The sequence below is a fragment of the Echeneis naucrates genome, chromosome 14 (genome assembly GCF_900963305.1).
Source record: "Echeneis naucrates chromosome 14, fEcheNa1.1, whole genome shotgun sequence".
In the NCBI taxonomy this organism is placed as follows: Eukaryota; Metazoa; Chordata; class Actinopteri; order Carangiformes; family Echeneidae; genus Echeneis; species Echeneis naucrates.
Window position 1 is genome coordinate 16373341 of NC_042524.1, and position 22049 is coordinate 16395389.

Consider the following 22049-nt stretch of genomic DNA (forward strand, 5'->3'; position numbering starts at 1 on the left):
TTTAATAAAAACTCAAATGAACTGAAAAAACGACATTGACTCAATTTGATTAAAGCACACCACCGAGGAACCAAAAGTGGGCAGCTATTGCTTTTCTCGAGTTAGTTTTTATCTCTATTGTGTCCTGCAACCAGCGGGATAAATCAGATGTATCAGACTGATTGAAGAGATGGTTTTAGGAGATGGAACCTTCTACGTGCTAGACTTTTGTCTTTGCACGGATTGTTTACGGTAACGATCAAAATAATGAGCATTTACCTGGTTTTCTGTAGTGTTTTATCCTATTTGGTTTGGACAATATGCCTTTACTATCGACATCGGCGAGCTTTGGGGAAGTCTTTGAACCGTGTGCTGAAAGCTTTCTCCAGCGGAGACACAGACATCAGAGCTCTGGTTGTAACGGCGCATCCAGATGATGAATGTATGTTCTTCGCGCCAACGATTATACGACTCGTCGAGTTAAAGGCCTGCATCCATCTGCTGTGCTTATCAGAAGGTACGATCATGTAAGGTAGACAAAAAGTGCTGCTAACTAATCCTAGCTGGTATTAGTTACATGGGTAACTCGTGTGTAAACAGCAAAGTAGTAAGTCATAAAGGCAAACTCGTCACACCTAACCCAAAAATAACAACTACTTGCCTTTGCCAGTTATGATATATTTAAAATTACTTGTGTATGTAATGTCCATAATTAGTATCTGGTTTAGGCATAACTGTATTTCACAACAGTATCATAGATCTGATGCAGATATTTTACACTGGATTAATCCCCTGGTGCCTTCTTGCTTTGAAATTGTTTTGGGCTAGGCACAATATCAACAAAAGTTCATTGAAGACACAAGGAGCCTGAAACCTTTTATGTTGAAAGCATACTATATCGTGTAAAAATATTCAATTAAAATTCTCAATTTGAGTCAGTTTGCCAGGGTTTTAGTTAGTGATTTCTGTGTTGAGCTAACCACTTTCTCCATTGACAACATATTTTTACACCTTTCATATTTTCCACTCCAGTTTGAAAAGATGTTTTAAATTTAGTAGTAGCTGAATTTTGGATGAAATGAAAAAGCAGAAAAAGAGGAGTATAGCTGCTAAATCATAGTATTGCACAAATTCAAATGCATTTCCATCAATAACAACCTTTACCCAGAAATGCCTCAGATTAGCAATTCCTTCTTCAATGTACTGAAGGCTTTCTTACAACAAGATGAATCAAGCTACATAAATATAACAAAGTTTAAATGTCATCATGATATTTAATAAAAATTGCTGTAAATAAGATGTAATTGAGTTCTTTGAAATTGAGCAGCACTGGATTTAGCTGTTCCATTCATTGTGCTACTTCACCAGTAATTTGCTCCAAATTTTATCCAGGAAACTACTACAAGCAAGGAGCTCAGCGTAAACAAGAACTTCTCAACAGCTGTGCCGTTTTGGGGATACCAGCATCCAGAGTCACCATATTAGATCATAAGTAAACAACCTTCACAATAAACACAACATATTCATTGTTTCACGTTGAAAGTATTTAATTTGTGTTGACTTGGAATAATATATGCTGGTTAGGGTTTACAGATTCATGTTGTACCAATAATACCGTATTATATTATTGGTCAAAAATTGAGGTTAACACTCAGCCTAAAATATTATCTGAACAAAATGTATTACAGTATATGTCTCCAAATCTATCTTGTATAGTCAGTACTTAAATATAGTGACATTATCAAGTACAAGTTAGTTGTGTGATTTTGCTTTTAATGTTTACACCAGTAAGCTGTTTGTTTGTTCCAAGCGGTCAGTTAACAGTCATGAATATTCAATGTCAACATCAATGGGGGTAATTGGTACACTTGAAGACTGGTTTATGCAGCAACAGTCCTGAAATACTGAAAGTATTATACATTTTGGTGCTACTCGTATACAGATCCTGAATTGTTGTATTTGCTGCCAGGCTTATTGAAAATAAGTCTCAGTTTTTCTTTTTAATTTCTGCACGTTATTATAACATTGCCAACGCAATTTCGCATTAGTGCTCCATGTGTTACACAACTATTGAGCATCTTGGCATCTTTGAGGTTTGAAAAGAAACATTGCTGCCGGAACCTGACAGTTTAGAGCTTTTTTTTTTTTTTTTTTTTTTTTTTTTTTTTTCCATTTTCTGCCTCGTTCAATTGTGAAGAAACTATAGAAAAATATTTCATACAATTTCATGTGAGAAAATGAAGATATTTCACTTTACTGATTTGAATATTTGTATTATATGGAATACCATAAACTACGAACAGAAACCAATTTAGTTCTCCCGTGGCTTTAAATACCTCCAAGTTAGGACAGCCATAACTAATAACTTTCTATCATCCGTTTCACGTTCTCAAATTTAAGGACTGAACTTAGTCCTGCAGTATTTTCATAATTCCTGCAGAATTTATCCATCTTCTGTTTTGCTTTACATTTTATTTTGTTGTTGTTAGTTGTTATTGCAGCTGTAAGATTCTCAGTCGTCTGGCTTTGGCTATTGGCAAGGTCAAGTTACAGAGGAAATAGCTTTTGAAGGTGATGCTGAAAAGGTTTTTTTTTTTTTTTTTTACCTGTGCATCAACCCAGCAGTTTCGCTTGAAATTGCAGACAGTTTCTAGGAACCTCATGGTTGCCTACATGTGAGTCTCTACATGTTGGCTCACTGGGAGCGCTGTATGAACTCTGGCACTAGCCTGAGACTCAGAGTAATAAGCTGGCCGCCTGCCCAAATTGTCTGCCCTAGCGAACATTGTCAGTGTATGTCTGTCTGTGTGTTTTAAATCACAAACAGACACACACAGACTTCACAGTTTTATCATCCTGTGCACACAGAATATAGCTGAACTTTGATCTTAGTGCTGTCTGCACTTTTGCTGACCTGGAGTGTAGCCCATTTTCCCTTTCTGCTGTTTGCCCAAAACACACACCTAATCAGCACTTTGAGAGCCTCAGCCCCAATCCCTCACAGACAAGCTCTCTCACTCTGACTGCTCTTTCCCTCTGTTCCACTCCACCCCTCCTCCTCTTGTCCATGTCTGCCAGAGCCAACTACCAAAGACTGTGGGATACATTTTGGCAGCAGTCTGAGCACTGCTAATGTAGGTCATTCCAAACTGTTTTTCCAAACTGTGTGTCTTTACAAAGCAAGCCACGCTTTGGCTTTGCTCTAAATCTTCTCTGCCCAAGTATGTGCAGATGTACATCCTTGCCTTGACTCTCCCTGTTTTTTTTATTTCTCATTTTATTGTGCAAACAATAGTGCCCAGTCCATTATACACAAAATAAATGGATTATAAAACTATAGTTCATAGTTTAATTTTAGTGGAATAAAACCATGGGCTGTGTGGTGTTTTTTGCATCTTGTGAGTTTGAGCTGTTACCCTCAGATAAAGCTGGTTAAAACTAATCCCATCTAATATAATAGTCCTGCAAAACTCCAATCTACTTTAAGTTTATAATGGTACAGTTTTGTTGGAACTACTTTAGAAAGGCGAGGATTTTATTACTGGAGTATGTACTTTGTGATGCTAAGAATTAAGAGGTCTTTCTAGCAGTTTGTCAATCACCATTTACACATACTGAAAGGATTACGTTTAAAAAAGATGACTGAACTGGGTGTTTTCTAGGTAAATAATTGCCTAAAAAACGCTCATTATTTCTCATATTTTCTCAATGACAACTGCTTCAGTGGAAGTGAATAATCATCCTTATTATTATTGTTGTTGTTTATGTGTGTATGTATGTATTTATTTTACAGTAGATTTTAAAAACTTGAATTTAAAGCTGAGTTCTTGACTTCACAACAAAAGTCCAGCGCTCAGGGTGGACAATGTGTCGCGACCTGGGTAAAAAATTCTCCCAGATCTGTCATCATGACACATAGTAGCCTGTTTTCCAAGATGACCGCAATAACACGCGGATTCTGATTTAAAATAGATAGATTTTCCCTTTAATGCTCACTCAGTAGTACAGCTGTGTTGACAGTATCTGGGGCCCCAGTGCATGTTGGGTCCTTTGTGATCAAGCTCAATCTAAGCACGCTCTGATGCCTCTCCACTTGCACTGGTTTGACCTCTGTCTGCTCCCTGGACTCTATTATAGCTGCTCACTGCACAAATCCAACCATTCCACTTCTTCATTACATTAGTCATCTGACTGCACTAAGGCTGCTCTCTCTCTCACCAACACACATCTATTTCTAATAATTTAACCATGCCCATGGTAAACCCCGGGTAAAGTTTAAACACACATTGATCAAAGGTTTAAAAAAAAGAAAAAGAAAAAAAGACAGATTTCTAAGCACATGGTCCAGAGATGTTCCAGCTCTGCCACGGACCTCCGGCTGTGCTATTATTCTAGATATATATGTCATTACCACACATTAGCCTTGTGTGTGTGGTTAAAAAAAGTGAAAGAGGGTTCTCTCATTTATTGAATCCTGCATCCAGCAGAAAACAGTTATTTTGTCACATTGCATTGCCCCTTTGCTTATTCTTCAAAACAATGCTAACAGCAACTTTTCCATGGTGCCTTTCATAACAGTTTATGACCTTAACATGGGTGAATTTTGGCAAAACCTGCAGCCACAGATCTCTGGAAGTCATTGTGAAACATGTGTCTATTGCTGTTGTGACTATAGTTGTAACTGCCTTTTGACATTGGGATATTGTGGGTGTACTCAAAGTATTTAGTGGCATCTCAAAGGTTCCCTGCAGGACATATAATCTGACTGTGTGGACAGACGTCTGGCAGTTTCAGTTCTGTGGTCCATGTGAACAGACAAAACAAGCTCTCTCCCTCTTTTTCACTCGTTTGCTCTCTCTTCCACCCCCCCCTCCCCCTCCCCCTCCCCCGCTTTCACTCACACACTCACAGAATCCCCTTACTGGGCCAAAGTTCAACAACTGCATACAGATGCCTGCAAGCAATTAGACATCCCCATGCAAAGTTACAAAAGGGAGCTGGGGAGGTTACTCTAGGGCATTTTGCACTGTTGCCATGGCGAAGCTGACACTCAGCCTCTCAGCCTTCATCCTGCTTGAGAAAGGTCAGGTGTCTCATATCTTTTGTTCATTTTTTTTTTCTCCCCTCCTTGCAGACTTGTGCTTAGTGACGGTTGTCAAGATAAGACCTAATAATAAATAATAAATGCAGCAATGTAGACAAGGATTGTTAAAACACAAATAGGGCTACAGTGAAGCCAAGTTGTGAACTCAGAGTGATATTGGAATACTTAACATTCATTCATACTTGGGCAAATTCTATCAGAACTTTACCCTTTTATAAACTTTCAATCTAATAATGACGGAAATTAGGACAGTAGCCTTGTATTTTATCAATTAAGACAACAATTACCATCTTTTTGCATAATATTACTTAGACGCTATTGCATTAGTGTCATCCGACTAACAATGCAAGCCCTCTTCAGCTCCCCAGCTCATTGGTATCAAACTGTCGCAGAAGCACATTCATTTGATGACAGTTTTAGACTATCTCTGACTATCTCTGAACCCCTGACCCTCTGTCCCTCCTCCATCTGACATAGCCATCTCCCAAACTCCCTTCCCTGACCCGCACATCGCTACCAGCCAATAGATTTTTGGCATAAGCCATCACTTCCATCAACTAGCTCAACTGTCCTGGCACATTGTTAGCGACGGAGGGGAGGGAAAAACTGTTAACTCACCCCTCCCACATGCACGCACACCCACTCCCTCTTTAAACACATTTGATATACATATACATGCACCCACACACTGTCACTCACATCACCCATGAGTCACACCAAGTGTACAACAACACGTCACATCGTGCATCTTTTTCCTTGTCTTGCCAAAACAGCACCTCCACAGTTAAGGCCATTAAACTGTCATGCAGTTATGTCATTTTCCTTTGTTGCTACAGCTGCATGAAATACAAAGATCATATTGTGACTAATTATGTTGGCACATTGCCATTGCAGTTTCAGTTGGAATGATCGTTTTCCATTGCACTTTCAATCAGAAATATAAATGGTGTTGGGATTTTTAATGAGTTTTGTATGGACACAACATATTCCTTTTGGTCTAGAGCTTATGGTTTGTAGGCCAGGGCCTACAGCACTCTTGCTTAGGATATTGCAATTAACCTTATTAGGATTTCAATATATCCCAATTAATTGTGCAGCCCTATTTGTTGGTTGTGCTCAGAAGAGTAGTGGCTGACAGTTAGATTGATTCCTCTTAAAATGCAGCCTTTGTTTTTCATGTAAACTCTTTCAGTCCATCTTATTTTTGAGAGCAAGCAACCTGTCTCATTAAATATTTTGGGTTGCTTCCTCTATAGGGATAGAGCAGACTTACAGTTGTTAAAATGGGAAACAACAATTTCTCTGTTCTGCCAATGAGATTGTCTACATGCATTTTGGAAGCTGAGAGCCCAGTAAGTCTGATGTTAGATGCCTCCTCCATGTCGTCTCCAGGCAGTAGTTTCCGATGAACAGGATGCTCAGGGTCTTCTGACCCCTAGGCCCAGTCTTCCCCACGCTCCCTCATGTTTGCATTCCACAACAGTCTATTTTCAAATACTGGGTTAAATCTGCTCTGTGCAGAAATTGGACTGAAAGTGGACTGTTAAGCTTCAGACACATTCAGTGCTAATGTTATGCGGAATTCAAGGATAATATATTCCATATAAACCACTGTTGTAATGTTAGCTCAGTAGATAACCAGAGGCTCTTTCTCTGCTCTCTAGAAAACTTCCTGATGACCCCAAAGCAGAGTGGAGTGTCTCTTTGGTCTCTTCTGTAATCGTGAGGCACATCAGACACCACTGCATCAACATGGTATGCTCAGCTCTGCCTCACATTTTTGCCTTTCAGAGCAGAGGCTTCTGTGTCATTTCCTGTTTGATGTTAGCACTCAATTTCCTTGCCATTGTTTTGTTTTAACATATGTTTTGGCAGCACAGCTTCCTAGTTCATTATCCCCATTCCACCGCCGTCTGTGAAATGATTCTGTCAGAATCTATCTCTTTTTGTCCAATGCTGACTGTATTTCAAGCCTCCCCAAAAAACAAGAGAAAATTGCCCCTGCAGCAGTAGAAAGTTTGGGTTCAGTTTCTGTGTTTATACAAAGCGTTTTATCAGGCCCAGTGCAATTCTGCCCTATTAGCTAAGAGGAATGTAGCAAATTTAGAATCAAAGGATAAAACCAGTTTGTCTCAATATCAAGGGAAAAATAGTAAAACTTTCTGACAAGCAGAAACTACAGCAGCAATGGCAAATAAAACTAAAAAACTAAAGGGGGGGATGATGAAGAAGTGCAGCTAGTTTCTGCTCTCCCTTAGTCACAGATTTCTTTTTGTTATCAAAGAGGACAAACAAACACATCTCCTCCCATCCTGTCAAGCTCACCGGCTAAATATGCCAAGAATAAAAAACTAACTTAGAGAATCAGTCAGTCACATACAGACATCGTCTCTAATGAATAAAGGCAGGAAAATTAAGCACAGATATGACAAATAATGAGATTTGAAAACTTTTCCTTCTTTTAAACTGAAAAATGTTTCAGTTGTTAACATCAGGTTGTCCTCTTGCATTCACATTAGAGGGCAACTCGTTTGGAGACTTGAAGTTTTCAAGTTACTTGTGTAATGTAGATGTTGGAAGCTTAAACCTGTGCTAAATTGCAAAGACTTGGTCATGGTAGAATATGCCTGAACATAACAAATGCCAAGTCTTTAGTCAAGCATTTTTTCTTTCCCTTTGACCTGATTTTTTTTTTTCTCTCGCTCTCATTTGCTTCCTCTGGTGTGCAAGCATGCACACAGAAAAGGGCTTTTTAAATATCAGTTGTCAGCTGCCAAGCAGCTCCAAAGTCAGATACAGAAACCCTTCCACTAACCCAAGAAATAAACTCTCCCTCTGCTTCTGCCTTAGTTTATTGAAATTCACTTTTAGATGTCCAGATTCAAGCTTTTCACCCACAGTGAGAACTTTTATTGTTTTAGGTGTTGACCTTCGATGGAAGAGGAGTGAGTGGCCATGCCAATCACACAGCCATCCATAAAGCTGTCAGGTACAAACTGCTATCAGAGAAACTGCTACATCTTTTCAGTTCCTTCACTTACAGGCCCCATTCACGGAGATATGATGCAGCTTACATACAGTGTATGCACACAGAAAGCCCATTTCACAATCATAAAATTACTGTCCAGGAAAATGCAGAACATTTCAACTCACATACACATTCAAATCTCTGAATGTTTCCTCATAAAGACGCACACTCACACACCATGTTTTTCAGAACTGGTTTTGTTACAAAGCTGAGAGGTCATCCAAACAAAGTCCTCAGAGGCTCAGCTCTGCTCCCAGAGAGCAGCAGTAAATCCTGTCCCTGAAGTGGTGAGGTTGGAGGGCAGCTTTGGAGAGGCCAACCATGCACGTTGCATCAGACTATTGAATAAAAAAAATATTATTTAGCACCATGAATTGTGCATTACTGTCCACCAAACATTGATTTGCCTCATTGAGCCTATTTAGCTCTCTGTTAATCTGTTGGCCTCATCCTTTGAAAAAATATGAGCTCTCCAACTCACTTCTCATGATTCCCATTTTGCTGGAACTCAGAGGCATTCATATTACACTGCTTTAGATGTCCACAGTTGGTTTTCACCAACATATTAAAACTACTGCATGAAGAAGTACAGGTATATATGTAATCTACTGTATAGTATAATATGTAAAAGGTAATTGTGTGGTTGGTGCAACAAAAAGAACCCTTCAGTGTTCATTTTAAGTTGACTCAAAAACACATATAATGATAGATGTGTCAGTAACGCGCTGCAGCACAGCGTGGACCTTTCTGCGACCTTGCAGTCATTGGATTTTTACCAGTTTATCAAATAATCACCCTCACTAGTTGCATGGTGGACAGGAAAAACATGGCACCTTGTCAGTAAAATGCATCATCTCTTGGTCAACAATATATTGTAATAACTTGTAATAATAATTGTAATATTTGCTTATATGTAATGTATTTTTTTTCCCCTCTCTATCTCCATCTACAGTCATCTGGCTTCTACTGGTCAAGTACCCAATGGTAGGTTTGACACAAGGAAATTTTTGTTGTTTTTTTTTGTCTGTTTTTGCTAAATTGTGACCAAAGAATTACATGTTGCATTTACTGATCACTGTCTGTAACAGTGAAATATCTTGAGAATGATACAAAATCCTATTCATGTAGAGCACAGTGACCATGAGTCAAATTAATTACTAAGCTTTAAAATAAGGACACAAACTGCTTCCGAATAGATAAGTCAGGAATGACTTGCTCACAAGAGGTCTTTCTCCATTTTTCACTTGGAAAGTACTGACCCAGACTGGGTATTTTTGTTAATGTAGGGCGCCCTCTTCTGTTCAGAAGGGCTCCATGTGTCATGTGTTTTCTGTACATTTTTGTCTGCAGGTGGCAGCATTAGGCAGTTGTGCATTGCAGCAGACACGCAAGTCACAAACAGAAATGAGCATGTAGACCCATGTAGTTCATCTTATCATGAGATCTAAAGGGCATTATGATCCCAGTCCAGAGGCTGTTGGGAACACACAGTTTATTCAGGGCACTGGTTATTCATTACCTGCAGTTTACCAACAGCTTTAAGATCCTCATGCCCTACAACTTCATGCCAAATTCAAAGTCTGTGTTCGGTAGTATAATGTAATATTGTGATTTCTTGAGAACACTAATGTCTTTCAAATTCCGTACAGTCACTCTCCCAACCGCTACATAATAAATGCCACATTGATTGAAATGCTTAAAGTTTGCTGCGTGGAGACAGGCCTAATTTGATGTCTGCTGCTGTTGTAAATGTTAAATAAGGTTAGCAGCTGACTAGGTCTCTGTGTGCTTTCCCAGACTGCTGTTTGCTCTCCCTGGTGACTGTTGGGCTCCTCAGGAAGTATATTGCCTTCCTGGAGCTCCCCCTCAGCTGGCTGCTATCCTCGTGTCTCTGCTGCGTTTTAGGCTCACAGGGCTACAGGCAAGCCAAAGTAAGCTTTGAATCAGGCAGTTTGCTGCCACGATAAATCATTGCCCTTGTACAGGGTACACGTTAGCATTTAGCACCTTGTAACAAGGTCACATTTGTGCTTGAGTAGCCAGTTATTTAAAGAGATGCTATAGTAATGAGAGGAGGATTTCAATAATGTCTCTTTTCTTGTTAGGCTGCCATGCTTTGTCATCGCACTCAACTCCTGTGGTTCCGTTACTTGTACATCACCTTCTCGCGGTACATGTTCATAAACACTTTCCAAATGATCCCACAGGGGCCAAAGAACCTGAAGATCTATTAAAAGTTTGGCCTTTCCTGATGCACTAATGGTTCCAATGTTTGGTATCTCACTGCCTAACTATTTGAAAACAGTGGCAGGGGTAAATTTACTGGCTATATACAGACCTGATGAGCTACTTTGATCACAGTGAGCATACAGATTAGCATACTAAATAAAGCTGACAGAAACTTAGGAATAAAAATGTTTAATTCCTCTTTGTGAGGGAAATTTCTGTATTTTGAGTCATTCCACTGTATAAAAACACCACAGGGGTTCAGAATCAACTGTGGAGCTGCTTGTTTCATCTTGTAATTTCACTCTCTGAAAATACTTCTACTACTGATTAAAAAACGTTATTCTTGTGCCACAGTGTCAGTGTTTTTATTGTGAGCTGTGTCAGATGCATGTCGAGACATGTCTCTGATGTTCCTGTGAGCTTGCATGCTTTCTTCCCACTTGTCCCCACAGAAGTTCTCCACTGTGACACTGCGCACAGTACCTGGGTCCAAACAGTGTGGAGCAACACCTGGGGACAAAACAACAGTAACAAAGGACCTGTCACCAGTTTGCATATGAACAAGACAGTCTGTCTCCAGTGAGTTGGCTTTAGGGTTTGAGGTAATACAAAGGATTAGTTTAAAGTTTAGTTTGTTTTTGCCATCATGTGACCACTGAACTAATGTGAACATATCATTTCTATATTTTAAAATATCTTAAAAGCAGGACACCAAGCTTTAAACGCAATAGTATTAGTTTAGACTAAAACAACAGTGCTGCACGTGAGAGTGATGTGACTTGTGTCAGCACTTAGATCATACCATATCCATCGGGGTTGGAGCGTGGTGTGTAGAAACTTTGAACGCCACAGGTTTTACAGAAGGTGTGTTGAGCAACATGGGTGTTAAATGTGTAGGTAGTCAGATTATCCAACCCCTGAACAAATAGAAAAAAGGTAATCACTTCAAATTCTACATTTTTCTTAAATTTATTCTGAGATCCAAAATGTCCTACCTGTAAGAGCGTGAAGGCATTTTTTGGAACAATGAAATGGTGGTTTTGTTTTTTTGTGCAAATGCTACAACTGGACAAACAAACAAAACAGTTATACTGCAAGAAAGCATTGATAGAAATGTCTTTAATGTGATGGTAGATTTTATTCAGCTGTCATTCAACTGATATCTGGCCCAGAATCACAATTTTGGTATGAGACCACTTCATTTTGCATTTAAAATAAAACCTTGAATGCTTTGTCATATGCTGGGTTTCTTTAACAACTCCATAAAGAGTTTGGTCTTGACCTACTATGTATGTGTGGTACCTTGAAGTAACAGTATTATGATTCGGTGCTATATAAATAAATTAGATTTGATTCTGAAAAACTCTCTAATTAAATTTGCCATACTTGCAGTGGAAAACATGAAGGTCTGGGGAGCTCCAAACTTGGAATCTAACAGCTCCACAGTGGCAGCCACCTGTATGTTTCACAAGATCCATTCTGTCAATAGAAACAAAATAACAAACAATTATGTAAGATACATATGTTTGCATTTTGGCATTTTTGGGCGATAAACCTTACTTTATCACCTTATTGTCCACAAGTAAGAGGACAGGAATGTATTTGTCCAGTGCTTTCATAAAGCTCCGGTTAAACTGGTGTGACTTCTTGTGAAACCTGCTGACGTGGAACTGGGTGTCCTAATTCAAAACAAGTACAGTGACGCTGCACAAGGCAAATCACTGATAGGGGTCACATTTACATTGAAAGCCTCTCACCCACTTACCATTTGCACCCATTAACAGTCATTGATCTGATCATTGATAACAAACTCAACTCAAAGGTGGGCACTTGGATGAAAAGTCAACATCAAGGTTGCTGTCCCAAGTCATAGACACTCTCATTTCAATTGCTAATATTTTCAGCTTTCACAGAACTGGGAAAGGCCTATTTTCTGAAACATTGTTTTTCCTGGAACACTATGAGATAGCTGATAATAATTCAAAGTAAGGGGCAGGGTACCTTACAGCAGATTTGCATAAGTCCGTTCCTCAGAAATTGAACTAGTTGAGTCAGACAACCAGCTCTGGAATGGAAAGCACTAGGGTGGTGCATCACGAGTTGGGTGTCATATGGCAGGGTACTGGGAGGGTTGGACAAGGGAAAGCTGTGACCTGAATACATATATTAGTACAATCTCAGCTGTATCATATCCATGAACCATAATAGAAACTCAGCTGCAGACCCCGTCTGAGCATTTGCTCTTTGATTTCACTTAGCTTACTGTGCGCATATTCCTCTAATGATGCTGAAAACTTAAAATAGAAAATCATTGGTCTGTACTTGTTCGTCACCACAACCAAAATACATCTGTCCTGAATTTCATATGCATGTTTAATCAGGACCTTACCAGCAAAAATCCCTTCACCAAATCAAAATGCTATGACCAGATCCGGTCGTTCCATACAATTTCAAATCAGTGTTCAACATCTGTGAATTTTCCTTAACCAACTGAACGTTGAAGACTAATTATCCTTATGGAAACAAGCATTTCCTCCGAACAGTAAAAATAAAGTAGGTCACTCTTGTACCGTGGCATAAATCACTAAAAGGATTAACAAGATAGAAAAAAACAAAACCAGGAACTAATATTCCAAGAGTCAGCCATTCCACTCAAACCATAAAGATAGCAATATGCATATGAAGCTAAATTACCTCTATCATTTCCCACAAGGAAGTCTGTGCGTGAGAGAGAGAGAACTGCACTGTTGGTTATCCAAATTTACAATCTGCTTGTTACAATGTCACCTTTACTCAGCCTGCTTTACTGCTGTAACCTCACAACCATATGCCCTTATTTCCACCATTCATATACGGTCATGAGTACTGACTATGACATTCAAATCTGCTTTAACTTACAAATATTTAATATAAGTGAATGAATACAATCTTTATTGAGATGACCATACACGGTTATGCGTTGCCAGTAAATGAGGTAAAGTGGGTGAATAAGGTCAGTTGGCAGTCTGATCTTCCTGTATCTTCCTAAAATACCGTCTCAACAGCTGGTGGCACATGTTTGACTAAGCACGTTTCCATCTGTTTTCAGGCACGTTTCAAAGAGATCTACTGAATTCCTGTCTGCGCGTGGTCCACAAAGTCCTTCTGATAACAATGAGCTCCTTATTTTCTAGTCAAGCAGGAGGAGAAGTTGGGCGAAGTCTACGTGTCACATGGGTCAAACTACCATAAGTTAGTATTACGTCTATTTAGGTCTGGCAAAGTTGTTGGACGGCTCTCTGTTGTTTTTCCCATAATTCAGTCATGAAACATCACTTACCGTAACACGGCAACCAATCACTGCTCAAACAAACAACCGTCCCACCCAATCACAAGCCCGGACTACGTTCCTGTTGCTGTGCTGGTTCTAGCACATTCTAGAGCGAGAGCCGGTCTGCAGAGATATTACTCCGCCAAGAAAAACATATCAAAACATCGTGATCGATTGTACATATTACATTTTTAGATGTTTAAGTTTTGAGTAAAAGCGAGATTAATTCATTGAACGCGTGTGTTCATTTGATCAACCGAACCGACCGTGTGCGCGTCGTAGCTGTGGGAACTACTTTTAAATGCGGAGTGATATTGACAGATGACGTATGTAGCCTACAGTATATAACGCCGCGTTGTCTTTGTATCGTCACAACTATTCAGTGGAAGCTGACACAGAGAAGTCTCCGTCCGAAGAAGCATTTCAAGACTTTTTCCTTGTCTACACACTAACGGAGCAGTAAGTATGAACTTTGTGTTTAAATGGCTATTAACAAATAATTTTTGTACCGAAGCCGTTTTTGTGCTGATTTCGTTGTTTAACAGTTTCATTCAAGTAATGTAAACAGTGGTATCTGTCTCAAATCGAAAGTAGGCCTTAAAGTAAGGAGTAGTTTAACTTTATTTTCTGAAATGGCTAAGAATTTACTCTTAATGTGGTGGTTCGAGGAAACTGAAACACGGTAGTGGTTAGCTATTGCTAGCGACAGCGGTGACTCGACATTTCCAGTAACCTCCATTAGCGGGTAACGTGAGCTGAACAAAAGGGATAAGATCTCAAAATGGCGCTTGGACTGGAATGGCGGCTGAGCTTTTCTTAATAGATGGTAACAATTGTATTCTAAGCATTAGTCTAATTTTATTTTACCTTCCTATTTATAAGGGCGGGAGTCAAGTTGAGAATGGTTGGCTTGGTTAAAAGATCTTAATTGTTCACAAAGGGGGTAATTTTAAGATGAAACAATTTTCTCATTGTAAAGACTAAAGTATTTTAATTTTTAGGTGCAAACATGCAGATCTTCGTCAAGACCCTCACTGGCAAGACCATCACCCTTGAGGTTGAGCCCAGTGACACCATTGAGAATGTCAAGGCGAAAATCCAGGACAAGGAAGGCATTCCTCCAGATCAGCAGAGGCTGATCTTTGCCGGAAAGCAGCTGGAAGATGGCCGCACCCTCTCTGACTACAACATCCAGAAGGAGTCCACCCTCCACCTGGTGCTGCGTCTGCGAGGTGGCATGCAGATCTTTGTCAAGACCCTCACTGGCAAGACCATCACCCTTGAGGTTGAGCCCAGTGACACCATTGAGAATGTCAAGGCGAAAATCCAGGACAAGGAAGGCATTCCTCCAGATCAGCAGAGGCTGATCTTTGCCGGAAAGCAGCTGGAAGATGGCCGCACCCTCTCTGATTACAACATCCAGAAGGAGTCCACCCTCCACCTGGTGCTGCGTCTGAGGGGTGGCATGCAGATCTTTGTCAAGACCCTCACTGGCAAGACCATCACCCTTGAGGTTGAGCCCAGTGACACCATTGAGAATGTGAAAGCCAAGATCCAGGACAAGGAAGGCATTCCTCCAGATCAGCAGAGGCTGATCTTTGCCGGAAAGCAGCTGGAAGATGGCCGCACCCTCTCCGACTACAACATCCAGAAGGAGTCCACCCTCCACCTGGTGCTGCGTCTGAGGGGTGGCATGCAGATCTTTGTCAAGACCCTCACTGGCAAGACCATCACCCTTGAGGTTGAGCCCAGTGACACCATTGAGAATGTCAAGGCAAAAATCCAGGACAAGGAAGGCATTCCTCCAGATCAGCAGAGGCTGATCTTTGCCGGAAAGCAGCTGGAAGATGGCCGCACCCTCTCTGACTACAACATCCAGAAGGAGTCCACCCTCCACCTGGTGCTGCGCCTGAGAGGTGGCATGCAGATCTTCGTCAAGACCCTCACTGGCAAGACCATCACCCTTGAGGTTGAGCCCAGTGACACCATTGAGAATGTGAAAGCCAAGATCCAGGACAAGGAAGGCATTCCTCCAGATCAGCAGAGGCTGATCTTCGCTGGAAAGCAGCTGGAAGATGGCCGCACCCTTTCTGACTACAACATCCAGAAGGAGTCCACCCTCCACCTGGTGCTGCGTCTGAGGGGTGGCATGCAGATCTTCGTCAAGACCCTCACTGGCAAGACCATCACCCTTGAGGTTGAGCCCAGTGACACCATTGAGAATGTCAAGGCGAAAATCCAGGACAAGGAAGGCATTCCTCCAGATCAGCAGAGGCTGATCTTTGCCGGAAAGCAGCTGGAAGATGGCCGCACCCTCTCTGACTACAACATCCAGAAGGAGTCCACCCTCCACCTGGTGCTGCGTCTGAGGGGTGGGCAGTAAATTGGTCAATTATTCCATGTTAATTGTTTTTGTTTTTTCCTCAAGTGCAACATGTCTGTTTTTCATGATGTACTAAAACATTTTAATCCTTTGTGACCAAAATGCAGTCAATCAGTTAATAAAGAGATTGAACTACTGTCTTTGTTTTGGTCTCTGTAAAATAAGAGAGAAATGGGCACATTGTCCACACACTTTTTTTTTTCTTCCTCTCCGGTGTTATCACTCTTTATCAAGAGTAAATTTTGACGCATACAGACAGACTCAGCCATGCTATGACCCAGGTGAATTTTAGAGGAGTTATTTTTATATATTAAGGAACTTGGGTGCTAGGGGTTAACCTCTTAGGTATGTTATGTGGATTCAGTCAAGCAGTTGAGTTTATCGCTGAATCATGAAGCCACATTTACAACTGTCCTGTAAAGTGTTAAAATTTGACTACTAAGCATAATTTGTAGGAAGATGCAATATTAAAGATTACTGTTCATAATTAGCTTCCATTATCAACAGCACTATCTTTATGTACTTTGTCAATTTAACCACAGTATGTGGTCTTGGTTTAAGTGGATCTGCTGAGTCACTTCAGAGACAGTCTGCTCATGACTGCAGAATCTCACATTGCAGACTGCCTAGGGAAGTTGAAGATGGTTTTATGAGGATATGGCGCCATCTCTTGATCAGACTGCTTTAAGGAAGGAGGAAATAGACTACAAATGAAACTCAGTATATAAATGTTTTCTGTTGAGAGGAGGCAGGCAAACTATAGAACAAAGGCCCTCAAGTAAAATGGAAGCAGGAAAATGTAAAATCACATTTCTGTAAAGATGTACTGTAGATCATCTTATATTCTGCTGGGAGGGCAAAAAAGGACACCCATGTCTCTGACTATACTGATGTTTGGTGGTTTATTAAAGATATAAAACTGCTGAAGGTGAAGAATATGCACTCCGATAAATGGAAGACAGTCTGTGGACCTCCATGCACAAATATTGATGAATTGAGTAAAAATATTGTGCATCATGTTGCCTACGTTAAAAAATGCATAGCTGCTGTTATGTAATCATTGTACGTTAGTATGATTTTGTTTGTTCTGTTTTTGCGTATTGACACCCTCTTCAATTCTTTCAGGTTTTTCAGAAAACACAAAAAAGCAACCAAATATTGAATATATATTTATTAATGATTTTACTCACAAAGGCTATAGTTTTTTAACATGCCTTTGTAACTTAAGTAATTTAAAACCTTCAACTCTGTCAATGACAAAGTATAACTAACTAAACACAATTGGCATGTGAATCTTCTCACTTCTACCTCCAGCTCTTCTTTGCTAGGTTCTTCACTGATGCCCACTAATGTGGCAAAATGTCAAAGAGATGATAACACTCAGCAGGCATGATGAATTTCATTGACTGGAAGTCCCAGAACTTTCTGTCCTTGATTGGCAGAGCACATGGAAACATTTTTATCCATGCTGTCGGCTCATTTGGCACCTGTACCCTGCATGGCACTTCCCAGGCAGAGTCCTCCGAGAAGGACAGCTTGAAATGGAACTTGCCTTCACTGCAAAACTGAATAGCCCGCAAGTCATGCACAGTCAGATCTCCAACCTTTTTTTTCTGGTCTGATGCTAATGAAGTAAGTTCAGTTGAGTTTCAGGAACTCATCACACATGAGCACCTTTACATTGTAAGGTGATGGCCTAATTCTTGCAGTCTGGAGTATGATGACGGACTCTTGGGGTGAAGATATCAGTAACTATTTTGTGTTCAATAGTACTATGCATGCTGTAACACTCCATTTGTGTGGGCCCAGCAACAAGGTATTTCTCTGTTATTAGTGCCCCATATTTCTTTGCAAGCTCAGAGAATGCATTCAACACACATGCATTGCAGTTCTGAAAACCACCACAGTCGCTCCACACTATGATCTCCCTGAGTTCTGGATGGTCTTTGATCACACCTTCAAAATGGCAATATTGAAGGTGTGCATATACCTCTCAATTCGCCCCAAATGTAGCAGGACTGTTCCTTTCATCACCAGTTGAAGAGGGTAAAGTTTTGGACCTGCATTTCTGATTTGTAATACAGGCTGTTGGCTTGGCTTTTTGGACACAGCAGCACAGCTTGCAAGTCCATTGTCTAAACATACTTCACATTACTCGCAGAATCCTTTTAATGGGATTTCTCCTGCCTTGCTTCATCTTTCTGGGTGACCTGTGCATCATATCCAGCCTTACTGATGTTCTCATGCTTGGGTGAAACGCAAACATCACACTGACCTTTTCGCAGAACGAATGCAGAATAGATCTGTGAAATATTGTGTTCCGACGGCCGTCACTCCAGCAGTTGCAGCTGCCTGTTGATATTCCTGATGTAGTTGGGAAATGGTTGTGCCTGGGTGAAGGAACTTCTTGTCTTTGTAGGTCTCTGTGCCTCTGCAGTAGTGTGAATCAACAGCGGGCAGGTCCCATGTAAAACTGCCTAAATCACATTGTTATTTGACATAGGCCATTATACTACAGCGGTAGAATCACATGATCTGTTCAACTGAGGATGTAGGCAATTTTACCAGAGGTGGCCAGCATCATGAGATGATTGAGGCAAATAAATAAATAAAAATACTTGGGCCATTATTTTAGTAAGGTGACACTATACATACCACCGCATTTCAGATGGAAATATATTTCTTTATTTCACTGCATTTATTGGACTGTTACAGTTACTTTACGGAACGGGATTTTGCATAAAAAGAGACACTAAACTTACCAGCATACAAACACTGCCTGCTTACAAAAAAAGGAAAATCCAATTTTGTGGGCCTCTTTTTTACATTTTAGATGTCTAAAAATTGTTACAATTTCCACCAAAGATACATACATTGGCCTTTCAAACCTATCAAAGGGTTTTATTTGAACAACTGTTTGAAGCCCCGAAAGTTAATGTTGCCTAATTATTTAAACAATATAATTAAAAAAAGGATACGAATTAAGCTTCTAGCCCCCTTCAGGTCTACCAGTCTGAATCCTCGAACTAGTCCAGGGTGCACATTAAAAATAAGTGGTGATTAGCCTTTGCTGTAGCAATTCCTCATTTGTGGAATGGCCTTCCACCACAAAGGCAGGTCAGCTGACTGTTATTGTCCTTATATTTAAGCTCGAAATGTTTTACAATAGAATTAAATTTCTTTTATCTGTTTATATGCACTTGCACATATTTTCATTGATTACATCTTGAAATTTGCTTTAACATTGATTGTGCTTTGAATAGCCTTTTTATTATTATGACTTGATTTTTGTTTTAGTGGTTCTTCTAACAGAAGTAGTTGTAATACTATTTGTGGTACTTTTAGTGCATGTCACTGTAATACTAACAAGGACAACAAGCAAACTGTAAATAAAGGACACCGGTGATTCACTGACCTGAAGCCACAAGAGAGGATAAGGTTGGGGATTGACACTATGGGAATCTAGTTAGGATTATGGAGAGCAAAATGATCATTCTGTGGTATTTACCATCTAATCCAAAGATAAAGTGGCTCAACATTGTCATGTGGATAATCTGGTGTCATCTCTTTGTCCCACCAAAGGCATTTATCTCATAGCCCTGCTGATTTGACAGTCTGCTTTTTGTTTGCACATCAGGAGTGCACATGACCAAGAGGTGATGAGCTAAATTATTTAATCAGTTATGAAAACAACCGATTTCATTTATTTTCCACAAAAAATAAAATCATACACAGTCAACTAAATAATGTCTGAAAACACTGAAACATTGAACAAGAGGGGGACAGCTGAAAGACTGATAGGGTGGGAGCTCCGTTCCCTCCCCTCCATCCCAGGGATGAAAGAGTGGAAATGTCAGGAATGGGAGGACTTAAATGTTGACAAAAGTGTGTGTCTCACAAACCTCTCAGACCTCATGCTTGCTTTTGTTTCTGACATACTTGTTACAGAACCCCCTGTTTGGTTTTTTTTTTTTCAATTTCAATTTCATGTAGTGTAACCACAGGCTGCCTGAATGATGTGGATGGAGGTAGAAGAATGAACGCCTGCTGTCACAGCAGCTGGCAGCACAATAAAGCACAGGTACACTTACTGAGCTCTCATGTGGCTAATGAGTGACTCCATGTCAGACTGTCAGACACCATGCAGTTGAGGCAGTACTTTCAGTTACGTAACTAAGTGACAGTTGTCCATCTCGTATGCAAATATTGCATCTGTCTCTGTTGTTTCATGTGCATAACACAACTAAACAACTAAACTCTGTGTAAACCATGAACACTGGAACAGGGGACTATTTTCATTTGCGGACGAATACCGATCGATGACGTATACCCAGTATAAATCATCCTGTCCCCCTGGAAACTGCAGTCAGAGGGAGGCGTTGATACGTGCGAGGACCAAACAGCCTGTGAGTACAAAACTGTTTTTTTTTTTTTTTTTTTTTAATGTTACGTATTTTATTTAATTTATCTGGTGTAATTGTTCCATCGGTATTCAGATGCCATTTATCTGACTCCACTGTTCTTCACGTCCCTTTTTGGACAGCTAACTGCTTCGTAAACAATGACGGTTAGCTTGAAAAAATACCGTTTATCAAACGGATGATGAACCTGAACTCGATGATGTGTCAGCGGTTACTTTATTGATCCATCTTTAGCTGGACAATAACGAAAAATTCGTTGCCAATGTTTGGGGAAAAAAACAATGATGCAACATTTTCTAGTTGTATCCTCCATTAGCGCGTAGAGCTACCTGAACAACACCAAGGCAAACAACAATAGGTTATTCTAAAATGGCGCTGGTGCTCGAATCACCGGCTTCCTACCAGGATGTTCAGGAGTCACATCAGGCCCTATCGATTGTGACAAATTTAAACCACTAATAGGCTTCAAAATGTTTGATTTGTGTATTAAAAACGTGTACACTACAATTTAAAAATTACTAAATAATCCAGGGGGAGGTTAGTCACTAAAATAATGTACTTTAAGCTTTTGGTTGGTGAATTTTAACGCACTATGGCAACACACTGACTTCCTGGGTAGTAACGATAACTTAAATGACATAGAATCCTAATTTATTTTACAGGTGCAGCCATGCAGATCTTTGTCAAGACCCTCACTGGCAAGACCATCACCCTTGAGGTTGAGCCCAGTGACACCATTGAGAATGTCAAGGCAAAAATCCAGGACAAGGAAGGCATTCCTCCAGATCAGCAGAGGCTGATCTTTGCCGGAAAGCAGCTGGAAGATGGCCGCACCCTGTCCGACTACAACATCCAGAAGGAGTCCACCCTCCACCTGGTGCTGCGTCTAAGGGGTGGCATGCAGATCTTTGTCAAGACCCTCACTGGCAAGACCATCACCCTTGAGGTTGAGCCCAGTGACACCATTGAGAATGTGAAAGCCAAGATCCAGGACAAGGAAGGCATTCCCCCAGATCAGCAGAGGCTGATCTTTGCTGGAAAGCAGCTGGAAGATGGCCGCACCCTCTCTGACTACAACATCCAGAAGGAATCAACCCTCCACCTGGTGCTGCGTCTGAGAGGTGGCATGCAGATCTTCGTCAAGACCCTCACTGGCAAGACCATCACCCTTGAGGTTGAGCCCAGTGACACCATTGAGAATGTGAAAGCCAAGATCCAGGACAAGGAAGGCATTCCTCCAGATCAGCAGAGGCTGATCTTTGCCGGAAAGCAGCTGGAAGATGGCCGCACCCTCTCTGACTACAACATCCAGAAGGAGTCCACCCTCCACCTGGTGCTGCGTCTGAGGGGTGGTCAATAAATCATTCCATGGTTTTACTCAATCTACATGATGACATAACCCAATAAAAGTTGAGATATTAAAGTACATAGTGGGGTTTTTTCCATTTTTTGCATTTTTCCTTTAATTATTTGGATAAGCACATGATTTATTTGTCTGAATAATTTGTCCAAGCAAAACCAGGAAGGAGCATGCTCAGTTAGGTGGGGGGGGGGGGAGTATGGATATGGTTGTCCTATTCAAAGGTCATAAATGA

General features: G+C 40.6%; 3 protein-coding genes across 7 annotated transcripts; 2 read left to right on the forward strand and 1 right to left on the reverse strand.

Moving 5' to 3' along the window:
• The first annotated feature begins 241 nt into the window (after window positions 1-241).
• pigl (phosphatidylinositol glycan anchor biosynthesis, class L) lies at window positions 242-10688 on the forward strand. The gene is made up of 7 exons (XM_029519779.1): window positions 242-496; window positions 1372-1471; window positions 6748-6838; window positions 8005-8072; window positions 9064-9095; window positions 9909-10042; window positions 10217-10688. The coding sequence occupies exons 1-7, from the start codon at window positions 247-249 to the stop codon at window positions 10343-10345; spliced, it is 804 nt and encodes a 267-aa protein (XP_029375639.1). The 5' UTR covers window positions 242-246; the 3' UTR covers window positions 10346-10688.
• cenpv (centromere protein V) lies at window positions 10151-13712 on the reverse strand. Of its 4 annotated transcripts, none has more exons than XM_029519780.1 (5): window positions 13660-13712; window positions 11727-11819; window positions 11336-11405; window positions 11143-11257; window positions 10151-10850 (listed from the first exon to the last, which is right to left on the reverse strand). In XM_029519780.1, exons 2-5 carry the CDS (start codon window positions 11816-11818, stop codon window positions 10678-10680), a joined length of 450 nt encoding a protein of 149 aa, XP_029375640.1. In that variant the 5' UTR covers window position 11819; window positions 13660-13712; the 3' UTR covers window positions 10151-10677. The 4 variants fall into 4 exon arrangements, with proteins under 4 accessions (XP_029375640.1, XP_029375642.1, XP_029375643.1 ...); XM_029519782.1 differs by lacking the exon at window positions 13660-13712 and adding an exon at window positions 12347-12857; XM_029519783.1 differs by lacking the exon at window positions 13660-13712 and adding an exon at window positions 12342-12857.
• A 279-nt stretch (window positions 13713-13991) lies between these two features.
• LOC115054524 (polyubiquitin-C) lies at window positions 13992-21899 on the forward strand. 2 transcript variants are annotated; one of them, XM_029519775.1, is made up of 3 exons: window positions 13992-14109; window positions 14652-15847; window positions 21173-21899. In XM_029519775.1, exons 2-3 carry the CDS (start codon window positions 14660-14662, stop codon window positions 21812-21814), a joined length of 1830 nt encoding a protein of 609 aa, XP_029375635.1. In that variant the 5' UTR covers window positions 13992-14109; window positions 14652-14659; the 3' UTR covers window positions 21815-21899. The 2 variants fall into 2 exon arrangements, with proteins under 2 accessions (XP_029375635.1, XP_029375636.1); XM_029519776.1 differs by lacking the exons at window positions 13992-14109; window positions 14652-15847 and adding an exon at window positions 20321-20439 and having other exon boundaries at window positions 21117-21899.
• Window positions 21900-22049: the final 150 nt, after the last annotated feature.